This window comes from Ostrea edulis, chromosome 3, assembly GCF_947568905.1.
Source record: "Ostrea edulis chromosome 3, xbOstEdul1.1, whole genome shotgun sequence".
Lineage (NCBI taxonomy): Eukaryota > Metazoa > Mollusca > Bivalvia > Ostreida > Ostreidae > Ostrea > Ostrea edulis.
Window position 1 is genome coordinate 60,271,473 of NC_079166.1, and position 11,875 is coordinate 60,283,347.

The 11,875-nt window shown below is 36.2% G+C and overlaps 1 protein-coding gene across 2 annotated transcripts in view; it reads left to right on the forward strand.

The window, feature by feature from the left end:
* The window catches only part of LOC130052683 (thymidine phosphorylase-like), a 43,722-nt gene extending 32,791 nt beyond the window's left edge, over positions 1-10,931 (forward strand). For both annotated transcript variants that reach the window (XM_056158395.1, XM_056158396.1), the window contains exons 5-9: positions 2,371-2,533; positions 8,029-8,256; positions 8,484-8,624; positions 10,534-10,692; positions 10,836-10,931. In XM_056158395.1, coding sequence (XP_056014370.1) covers positions 2,371-2,533; positions 8,029-8,256; positions 8,484-8,624; positions 10,534-10,673 — 672 coding nt within the window. In that variant the 3' untranslated portion in view covers positions 10,674-10,692; positions 10,836-10,931. The remainder of the gene's footprint in view (positions 1-2,370; positions 2,534-8,028; positions 8,257-8,483; positions 8,625-10,533; positions 10,693-10,835) is intronic.
* Positions 10,932-11,875: the final 944 nt, after the last annotated feature.

Genomic DNA, 11,875 nt, shown 5'->3' on the forward strand with positions numbered 1-11,875 from the left:
GAAAACGTACTTTAAGGATGGTCCGGGGTCAAACTCGCTCTGTTTTATTCCAATTAATTACATCGTATGCTGTGTTCTTCATGGAAATATTTTCATCATTTCACGAACACTCCAATTAAAGAAAAGGAAACCTAACCAAAAGCGTGCTTATGGATGATTGTTTAAAGGAGGCAACGGTTAACAAGGTTATTTCAATAAGATTGATTGATTGATGTTTTCCGCCACACTCAACATTTTTAGGTCACCTGAGTAAACTCAGGTGACCTATTGCAATTGGTTGTCTCGTCCGTCGTGCGTTAACAATTGAACATGCGGGGCAAAAACTGCCCAAAATTGACCAATTTTCAAAAGTCTTCTCAAGAACCACACACATGTCAGAAAAACTAAATGCATGGTGATGTAGAGCAGGAAGGCTTCTACCAGTATTATAAATTTCATGATCCCTGGGGTAGGAGTACTGACCCCAGGGCGGGGCCAAACTTGGTATATAGTGTTTATGTGTAAAACACTTAAATAACATCTTCTTTAGTGTGGTTGATACTAACTTGAAAGTAAATAGATATTTAGAAAGAACAGATAGTCCTTTACCAAAATTGTAAATTTTATGATCCCAGGGGTAGGGGTTTTGGTATCAGGGTGGGGCCAAAATGGTCAGTTATTAAATGTGTGAACGATAGACATTTTTAACTTCTTCTTGATAACTCTCATTCCAATTCTTTTCATATTTGGTATGAAGCATATTTGGAGCAAGGGAGACATATATTGTAAATTTCATTATCCCCGGAGTAGGGGTTCTGACCCCAGGGCGGGGCCAAACTTGGTATATAGTGCTAAATATATAGAGCAGGTAGTCTTTTACCAAATTTGTAAATTTGATTTTCTTCAGAGTAAGGGTTCTGACCCCAGGGTGGGGCCAAACTTAGTATATAGTATGTATGTGTAAGTTTGCTGATACTGTTTAAAATCTAAATGCATACTTAGAGATAGCAGAAAAGGATGTACAAAAAATGGTGAATTTCATAACCCAGGGTTATGACTTTAAGATGAGTCCAAATTAGTCATATCTTTTGATATTTTAATGCACCTATTATTTAAAGCCTTTCATCAGTGTATGCACTTTTGAGTGCAGTGAAGTTTTTAAGAACACATCTTGTTTATACTGTTGCTGAACATTAGAATTTAGCTTAGATATTCCGAACAGGAAATTTTTTCAAGATTTCATTGCCCCTGGAAGTAGTGATGCTTTTTCACTAGTATTCAGGTGACCGATAAGGTATGCGCGGGCCTCTTGTTCAGTTATCTGGTGCCGACCAGTTTTTATTGGTGGAAGAGAGAACCCAGATACATTTGTACCTCGGAAGAGACCACCGACCTTTCGAAAGTAAAGTGGGAAACTTTCTCACTTAACGGCGCGAGCGGGATTCGAACCCGCACCGACAGAGGTGAGAGGCCGTGTGATTTTGAGCGCAATGCTCTAACCACTTGACCACGGAGGTCCCCTTTTCAATAAGATAATTTTAAATGATTACTTCCATCTTCATTCAGTGTTACGTGTTTACTTTCATTATCATTCAGTGTTACGTGTTTTCTTTCATTATCATTCACTGTTACGTGTTTACTTTCATCTTCATTTAGTGTTACGTGCTTACTTTCATCTTCATTCAGAGTTACGTGTTTACTTTCATCTTGATTCAGAGTTACGTGTTACTTTCATTATCATTCAGTGTTACGTGTTTACTTTCATTATCATTCAGTGTTACGTGTTTTCTTTCATTATCATTCACTGTTACGTGTTTACTTTCATCTTCATTCAGTGTTACGTGCTTACTTTCATCTTCATTCAGAGTTACGTGTTTACTTTCATTGCGTGTTTACTTTCATCTTCATTGAATGTTACACATTTGCTGGAATGAACACGCATGCTCCTTTTCGAAAACAGTTCTCGAATACCCACCTTTGATTTTAAATGGAAAAACATCCAAGCATACAAAATATAAAATCATACTATTTCTTACATGTTTAACATATTTTGAATAAAGGTAAAGTTTTCCTGTATTGGAATGTGTTCTGACAGGTTGTAAAGATTCGGAAACTGCATGGCTAGAACATTGTAGAAAATATCGAGCCAGTTTGACTAAGGTACAATCTCACGGTGCTGGTTTTTATAACTGCTTGATTCCTAGCTATTTTTACCTAATTAAACTAACTAGCATTAACCTCCATGTTAGTCAGAATGATATGGAGGGGAAAAAAGAATATTAAGGAAAGCAACACCAAACGTTGTGTTTTTTAAAACATAAAAGCACGGGCAAACAATCTTTAAAAAGATCAAAACATTCTTTTGCATTTCTTCTGAAATATTTTGTATAGGTTACCATAGGAAACGGACTAGGGGTGAAGACAGTTGCCTTGATGACGGATATGAATAATCCGATTGGGAAAATGATCGGCAATGCACTGGAAATAGCCGAATCACTTAACTGTCTCCATGGAAACGGACCTACTGATTTAGAGGATCTCGTACTTCAGCTCGGTAATTATAAGGGTTGGCTAAGAATAGAAGAAACAAAATCTTATCAATAGATTTTCATTGCATCAATATGCCCCCAATACGTGTAAAGGTATATAATAGTGTCATAATAGTACATATTTTTATGTAGTTGAAGGATTAACAGTATCAAACCAGTTTTGTTCCATTTTTAGCTCACCTGAGCCGAAGGCTTAAGTGAGCTTTTCTGATCACATTTTGTCCGGCGTCCGTCTGTCTGTCTGTCCGTCTGTCTGTAAACTTTTCACATTTTCATCTTCTTCTCATGAACCATCGGGCCAATTTCAACCAAACTCGCCAAAAAGCATCCTTAGGTGTAGGGGATTCAAGTTTGTTCAAATGAAGGGCCACACTCTTTTCCAAGGGGGGATAATCAAGAATTAGTGAAAATTTGTTGGCATCTTTTAAAAATCTTCTTCTCAAGAACCAGTGGGCCAGATAAGCTGAAACTTATGTGAAAGTTTCTTAACATAGTGTAGATTCAAATTTATTCAAATCATGACCCCCGAATGTAGGATAGGGCCACAATGGGGATTCAAAGTTTTACATAGGAATATATAGGAAAAAATCTTTAAAAATCTTCTTCTCAAGAACCACTAAGCCAGAAAAGCTGAGATTTACATGAAAGCTTCCTGACATAATGCAGATTCAAGTTTGTTCAAATCATGGGCCCCTGGGTTGGATGGGGCCACAATAGGGGATCAAAGTTTTACATACAAATATATAGGAAAAATCTTTAAAAATCTTCTTCTCAAGAACCACTAAGCCAGAAAAGCTGAGATTTACATGAAAGCTTCCTGACATAATGCAGATTCAAGTTTGTTCAAATCATGGCCCCCGGGGATAAGATGGGGCCCCAAAGGGGGATCAAAATTTTACATACAAATATATAGGGAAAAGCTTTAAAAATCTTCTTCTCAAGAACCACTAAGCCAGAAAAGCTGAGATTTACATGAAAGCTTCCTGACATAATGCAGATTCAAGTTTGTTCAAATGATGGGCCCCAGGGGTTGGATGGGGCCACAATAGGGGGTCAAAGTTTTACATACAAATATATAGGGAAAAACTTTAAAAATCTTCTTCTCAAGAACCACTAAGGCAGAAAAACTGAGATTTACAAGAAAGCTTCCTGACATAATGCAGATTCAAGTTTGTTCAAATCATGGGCTCCGGGGGTTGGATGGGGCCACAATAGGGGATCAAAGTTTTACATACAAATATATAGGAAAAATCTTCTTCTCAAGAAACACTGAGCCAGAAAAGCTGATTTTTACATGAAAACTTTCTGACATAGTGCAGATTCAAGTTTGATCAAATCATGGCCCCCGGGGGTAGGATGGGGCCACAAGGGGGATCAAAGTTTTACATACAAATATATAGTTAAAATCTTTTTCTCAATAACCACTGAGTCAGAAAAGCTGATATTTACAAGAAAACTTTCTGACTTAGTGCAGATTCAAGTTTGTTCAAATCATGGCCCCCCGGGGGTAGGATGGGGCCACAAGTGGGGGGGGGGGGTCAAAGTTTTACATACAAATATAGGAAAAAGCTTTAAAAATCTTCTTCTCGAGAACCATTGGGCCAAAGAAGTTTACATTTGCATGAGAGCTTTCTGACATAGTGTAGATTCAAGTCTGCAAAGGGTAGTTTGGGCCATAATAGGGACTAAGGTTTTACATGCAAATATATATGGAAAGTCTTCAGATATGGGCCAAGGTGACTCAGGTGAGCGTTGTGGCCCATGGGCCTCTTGTTTAAACATATTTTCTATAAGTAGACCAAATTGCAACTTCTTTGACCAATCAGTAGGAGTAAATGAATTCAAATAAGCAATTGGAATTTCATCCTGTTATATACATAGAACCGGGCCCGTTAGTTCAGTTCATTAGTAACAGAAGGTCCTAGATTCCAGACTTGCATGGTAGTACCTTGGTCGCGCCAAACAAATAACGTAACAATAGATCGTGACTGGTGCGAGACTCGGGGTTTACGGATGAGACATTGAAAACTTAGACCTAGTGTCATTCTAAATCTTGGCATAGCTCAATACTACAGCCTTGAGGTTCGTGCATAGGCCTGAAGTCGTGGTCCTTCACGTACAACACGTAAAATCTCGGTATGAGTAAAAATAATCTCGAAGGGACAAATAATATTTTATTTACTTTTCACTTTTTACGCTTAGCGCTTATTGCCGCCAGTTGGATTTTCCTTTTGTCATCATGTTTCCGGTTTATCGCCACCTATAGGCGAATTCGTGCATCGCTGTAGTCAAGTCGTGTTTAAAGTAGTCGTAATTTTGCAACCAATGTAGCACGGGGATAACATTCATATCTGCAGTTGCATTTTTTTCTTTCGGAAATACAGTTCGTTGAACAGTGAATAAAATATGTATAAAAAGGGTGATATTTTTGTCCTCATTCTTGGGGAAAATGAGACACAGATGCAGGTCATTCTTCAGTTAAAATTCCCATTTGAATCTGCGTCTGTAATAATTAAAGTGATTCAAAATCTAAAATTGAATAAGAATATGAAACCGTTTTAGCTAGGGTGACTTTGCATTGTTACCTTCGCATGACGCTTAGAGGCCAGGAAAATCAATTTGCATGGTGCAATCTATAATTAGAAGCCACGTCATTAAGCTATACACGAATCAGGAGGGTTTTCCACGTGTGTTTTGGCTGCTGTTCCGACTCAGTAAAATTTTTGTCCGACACAGCAAAAATTTGTTCAACATAGTAAAAAATTAACTGATCCGCGTCCATTGTGAACGAGAAAGAATTTGTGCACGATTATGCTTTGACAACGAAGGACAGAGATCGGTGTCTCAGAGGGATGATATTGCGTAACTGCTTACACCTTCCCCGATCATATTATGTAAGTCGGTCGTGCAGAAATTTAGAGGATGCAACGGTGTAACTTAAGCTTACTTTATTATTTCTAAACGGCCAAGATATTCTTCAGAATCATCGTCAACACAATCAAATTTGATTTCGTGATTTAGTTTCAAAAATGAGACTAAAAATAATAGTCTTGGGGCAAGGAAAAGATAAAAGGTACAATATTATATTATATTACATGTATATTATATTATATTATGGAAGACAATACCCCGGTTTCAAGTATTCAAAACACCGCGTGGAATTTTACGAGGGCTGTATACTGAAATACATATGTTTAGAACAAGTGTTAGATAAACATTGCCATTGTGTCAAGCATGAATGTGAAATGGTTTGCGGTCCACAGCACGCTACATACAACGAAAAGTAATCGTGTTTTCAATTTCTTTGTACTTCAAACAAACAATTGACAATGACATGCATATGCTACATGTATTTCCGAACGTACAAATGATGAAGAAGGGGGAGGGGCATGGATGTACTGTCGTTGTTCCCTGTCCCCACATTTTGTTTTCGCTGAACGATCTTTTCATATAAAAAGATGCATTTAGTTTTTTGGTGAGATGCCTCTTCATTATTTCTAACAGCAGTTTGAACATTACCGTTTGAAAATTACTCTTGTAACTTTTCAGTGCCTAGTTTGGGATTCTCATTTAGCTACATTTACGTGTTGTAAATTTTGCATATTTATTGCGAGTCACTTCTGTTACGTTTTTTTTCATATTAGAACTCCTACACAAGTTTCGAATCTTATGGTTTTTTACTAAGGTTATTAGCATTTTCATATAAAGAACTGTTTTATAAAAATAAAACAATAGCAATGTGTATTATGTCTCATTCAGACAAACGGATGAGTCTCCTTTGCAATATGAATATGAGCTTTTACACAAGAAGTGTAATACACACAAGTTGATGAGTACAGCGTTTAATGTACCTGTTGGGTTTTTTGGTGGTTTTTTTTTTTTTTTTTTTTTTTTTTTAGATTTACGTATAACAAACAATCACTACAATTGCTAAATGTAAATCAATGCTTATATGTTAGTCTAATTCATCATCATATTTGAATTAGTATATCCTCTTGCACTAACTTTCATGTTAAAAATGAGCTATCTCCACTCTTGTTGATGACGCAGTATTCAGTTTCAAAGTAATATTACTCATGTGTGATGAACATCTTTTCTAAATAACTTCCTAAAGTTTGTTTTCAGTTATACATGTATTTATCGGACTTATTTGGATTCAGATTCTCTCCAACCTGATTTTGAATTGAAAATAACTTCATTATTGATTACAAAAAATAATTCCATTTTCATGGTTTGATTGCTATTTACAGATTTCTGTAGTACAAGTCATACAGATGCATGTTTATGTGTGTATTTAAATGATTTCTGGTAAGGTAATGAAATGGATGTAAAGCGTTTCATAATCCTGCATTATTGGTGTGTTTTTTTTTTACATGTGGCATTTGTTAGTGTATGTGGTTATGTGTAATTTTCTTTTTTGTCCAGTTTGTTTGTTCCTTTCTATTATAAGTGACTTACATATATGTATCAAACTATTGATTTGTTATACTATTTAACTGGAACACAACAGTAAGTTAGTTGCGTAATAGCAATTGAACACTTTATACCGAAAACTACCATTACAACTGTTTCACACATTTTCTACCAAAAATGTTCTTCTCTATAACATTACATCTGTAAGAGAAAAAAATGCATAGTCATGTAGAGAATTTAATGATCCAGGGACCGGAACAGAGCGGATCAGAAACCCTTGCCTTGGGAAGATGGGTGGGAGCTAAACAGGGTATAAAGTGCTCATTTGTCAAGTATTTGAATAACATAGCCTTAAATGCTATTGATTGATTGTATCTTGTTTAACGTTCCTCTCAATAATTTTTAATTCATATGGAGACGTCACCAAGACCGGTGAAGGGCTACAAATTTAGGCCTATGCTCGGCGCTTACGGCCATTGAGCAGTGAGGGTTCTTTAGCGTGCCACATCTACTGTGACACGGGACATCTGTTTTAATAGCCATCTCCGAGGACCCGTGACATTCACACCTGATGCCGAGAGTTTGGTGATGGAACTGTCACTACCTGTTTAACGAACTAGGTGTGTCGCGGCCGGGATTCGAACCCCGACCGCCCGCATACAGAGCGAACACTTTACCTCTGGACCACCGCAGCGGTGGTAATGCTATTGATACTAAATTCTGATTATAGATATTTAATAAGAACAGGTGTCCTTTACCAAAATTGTAAATTTCATGATCCAAGGACAGAGTTTTAGTTTAGTGTGGGATCAAAATAATCATAGTGACCATTGTTTTAACAACATCATATAAAATTTATATTTCAACGTGTTGAAAAGTTTCAGGACATTGCTTCCAATCCATATTTGTTATTTTCTTACAGAAAATGTACTACTTAGTTATGCGAAAATAAAGAACAATGCATAAACCTTTTTTTAATGTTGTTCCTGCTCATTAACATTACATACAGAATTCATGAAGTCAACTTAGCGCTTTTCAGTACTTTCAGTACTTTTAACAATGAATTCCAATATCTAATCGTTTCCAGGTGGACAGCTGTTATTTGTCAGCGGTAACGCAACATCCACAGAAGAAGGCCAGAGGAAACTCAAGGAAACATTAACTAATGGACAGGCAGCTAAGAAATTCGAACAAATGATTATTGCTCAGGGAGCGGATTCAGAAAAAGCCAAAGCTCTCTGTGTGAAGGGAAGTGACGTGTGGAAAATCCTTCCACGAGCCAATTTTATAACACCAGTCAAAAGCAAACAGTCAGGTAATATTATCCTCGTTTGTTGAAATGGACGTGAATATTTTGATTTCTTAATCAAACAAAATTGAGCGAAATACCACTTTGAAAATGTTGAAATTTGTATATAGTTAAGGATTTGATATCCTTGGTTTATCAAAAGCATGCACATATTCTATTAATATTTTCAATCAGATTCAAGCTTTAAGCTCAACATGAAATTCATGGACTGTAAACCTCTGTGTATTATCTAGGTTTTGTTAACGCTATAAACTCGCGCACCTGCGCCGAATGCTCTTTGAAACTTGGGGCAGGACGCCAAGCTAGTAGTGACCAAATCAATTTTGCTGTTGGTCTGGAAATGTGTGTGGACATCGGCACCAGTATCAAGGAAGGTAAATAGAATCAGAAATATGTTGCCGGTTATTGGTTTAATCATTGAGTCTCCTCATTATAACTGCTCAGAATGGATACAAATTTACATGTATTTCCAAAATATAATTACCGGTATTTACAAGACAGTATAGTTTTTTCACGATTGAATCCAGAATTAAGAACTGGTATGAATATACAAGCTGACACTGATTATGTAGTATTTCAAGTTGAATTTATAGATAACCTATAATTTTCTGTTGGCAACAGAAGTCTAAAATAATTGTGTCTTAAATAGTGATTCATTTCAATGATAGCGATATATGTATGTTGTGTATTACTGTACATGACCTAAACAGTTTATACGTGTAATGAAGAAAATACATGCACACATGGCGCACAGCATCTCAGTCTGGTCCCGTGGGGATCCAGGTTAGAATAGGTCCTCAGTACCCCTTGCTTGTCGTAAGAGGCGACTAAACGTGGCAGTCCTTCGGATGAGACCGCGAATACCGAGGCCTCCATCAAAGCAGGTGTGGCATGATAATGATCCCTCCTTTTTTAAAGTCCGTAGGCCTCGAATATAGGCCTAAATTTTGCAGCCCTTCTCCGGCAGTGGTGACGTCTCCATATGAATGATTTTTTTTCGAGTGGGATGTTAAACAATATACAACCAACCAGTCATCTAAGACTGAATGACAAGAAGAATCCATCCTTAATTGAACCAACGATAAAATCAATGAAAATTGTTAAGTTTTCGGGAAAATGATTTCATTCCTCGACAGTTACATGTGAAAAAGAACCAAATAGGTAAAATAAGAACCAGCTCTATTTTTACACTTAATTAACTACTAATGTCTACATAAATTTCGTGATTGTTGTAAGGATTACAGGTCCAAGTTCATGAAAGCCGTTCAGTCAGTCGGACATACTTCTTACCATGTGATTTCTGGAGTTGGACGGTAAACCGTTCAACAATCATGAAATTTATTTGAATTTCTAATGATACTACGTATCATTATCGTCTTGGTATCATTCAATCGTACACAATGTACTTTACTGAAAAACACAATTAGGCAACGAATACGTTCCTCTAAGACTCATTAAGATCAGGGTTTTACGTACGACTTTCTCCAGATGATATGCACCAGGTTTGCGTGTATTTTCTTCAGATAATGATGCTTGGTATGGTAGAAAAAGAATACGTTAAGTGAGGCCGATTTGGAATATAAAAATGAATTCTTGAGCAAGAAAGCCGTAAAATGCACCCAACAAAACGGCCCCAGAACATGTCCACCATAAATCATCCATCAGGCGAAACGGCCCTATGTTTGGTCTTTGCCAAACCCCAATCGCCGAATTCATAAAACCAGACAGAGAAATGCTGAAGAACTGGGAATACAGCGACACAGTGATATTACTACTACGACCGAAGTATCGCGTTAAAAAGGCTAGCCAACATTCATCCTGGGGAAGTCATTATGCTTCAATTCAATTCAGTTTAGTTCGCTCAAATCACTAAATAATATATTAGGTACACAATAATATATAAATAAATAGTCAACGTGAAAATGCGAATTAACAGACCGAACTATGGAGGATGTCATTTATATGTCCATATGTGCTAGATTTAAAATCACACGATTTAGTTAGTTCAACGAAGTCAGCAATTGACAATAATACGGATAATTTATGATAGTCATGTTTGTCACAATTTTTTCTCTGCATATCATGTATTTCTTTCTATACATCTGGCAAAAACATGTCCTCCCTGATCAAAGTCTCTTAGCGCCGAGCATAGACCTACATTTTGCTGCCTTTCACCGGCAGTGGTGAAGTCTTCATACGAGTAAAAAATTCTCGAGTTTGACGTTAAACAATATTCAATCAATCAATCATTAATGTAAAATAAAATGTCTGTTGTCTTGTCAGGTGACGATTGGATAAGGGTTCATCATGATTGTGACGTCATTCCTGACGACATAAAGGAGCGTTTGAATAATGCTATAGATGTGACACCCTCCCCTCCAAAGACAATCCTTACAACCCGTGTCAAGGATATCATATCATAAAAACTGTGGACAGAACGTGGTAATGCGAACTATACCTCCTTCTCAAATGATAACCTTCAACATACGTTTTATCGTTTACCGGTTTTACAATATCTATCCATTTTGTTTGTACTGCATGGTATACTTATTAATTTTTAATTCACAATATTTTTATTTTTACAGTGAAAATGTTCAGCATAGAAAACATGCAGTTAAGCAGTGTGCCTTTACATGACTCAATTAAAATTGCCAAATGATTATAGATCAATTTACATAGTATACGATTGTTTTTATTTATTTACAGTTTGATATCTTGCGATGGTGCATTGAAGTTTTTGATTTTCTTTTACAGCTATTCTACAGTTTGATAGAACATTTAACAGTGCGACATTTAACTCTGGACACGACAAAAGTCCGGAGTTTCGCCAACCCTTTTATTAAGGATACAAATAAACCCTTTACAAAAAAAGATGGGATTTTATGTCCACAAGACATGCACCAACATTTACACTTGTAACTATTGTAGTTTTTAAGATATTTCACCTGAAATCAAAAAATCCCATGGGATTTTGGAGGGATTTTTAATCCCACTTGGGGGATTTTCACTCCCACCAAAAATCCTATGGGAGAAAAAATATAATTTCTCCCATAGGATTTTAACTCCCATATTTAAACTTAATATGGGATACAATGTCCCATAGGAGGAAATGTCCCATAATGAACATGAAATGGCAGTAAATATCCTATTTGAGCATGAATGGGAATAGATATCCCAAATAAAACACAGGATGGGATTTTTATTCCATGAATATAACAATAAAACAGAAAATTGTATCTTAAAAAGTGTTGTTTGTCATGATTCTTAAAATGTACTTAAAAGCCAAGGCATGACATTAATTTTTAAATATATATAGTAATTATAAACTCTTATGTGTAGGCCTATGTGTTTGTGAATAAATGTCTAAAAAACATGAGAGATAATAAAGGATATTAGAGCTCTGCATTACTAAACTTTTCCCCATGCAATTTTAATTGTATACATATAACCCTTGCACAAAAATATTCATATAAAATTGGACGGGACTATATTATTGCAACAAGCAGACAAGAACACTATGAAATACTCATTCACACACGGGCACTGTAAGTTAATGTAAATATATAGTATGTTGCATGTATAAATATATACACATGCACATGATACTACATGTATCTATTTACAT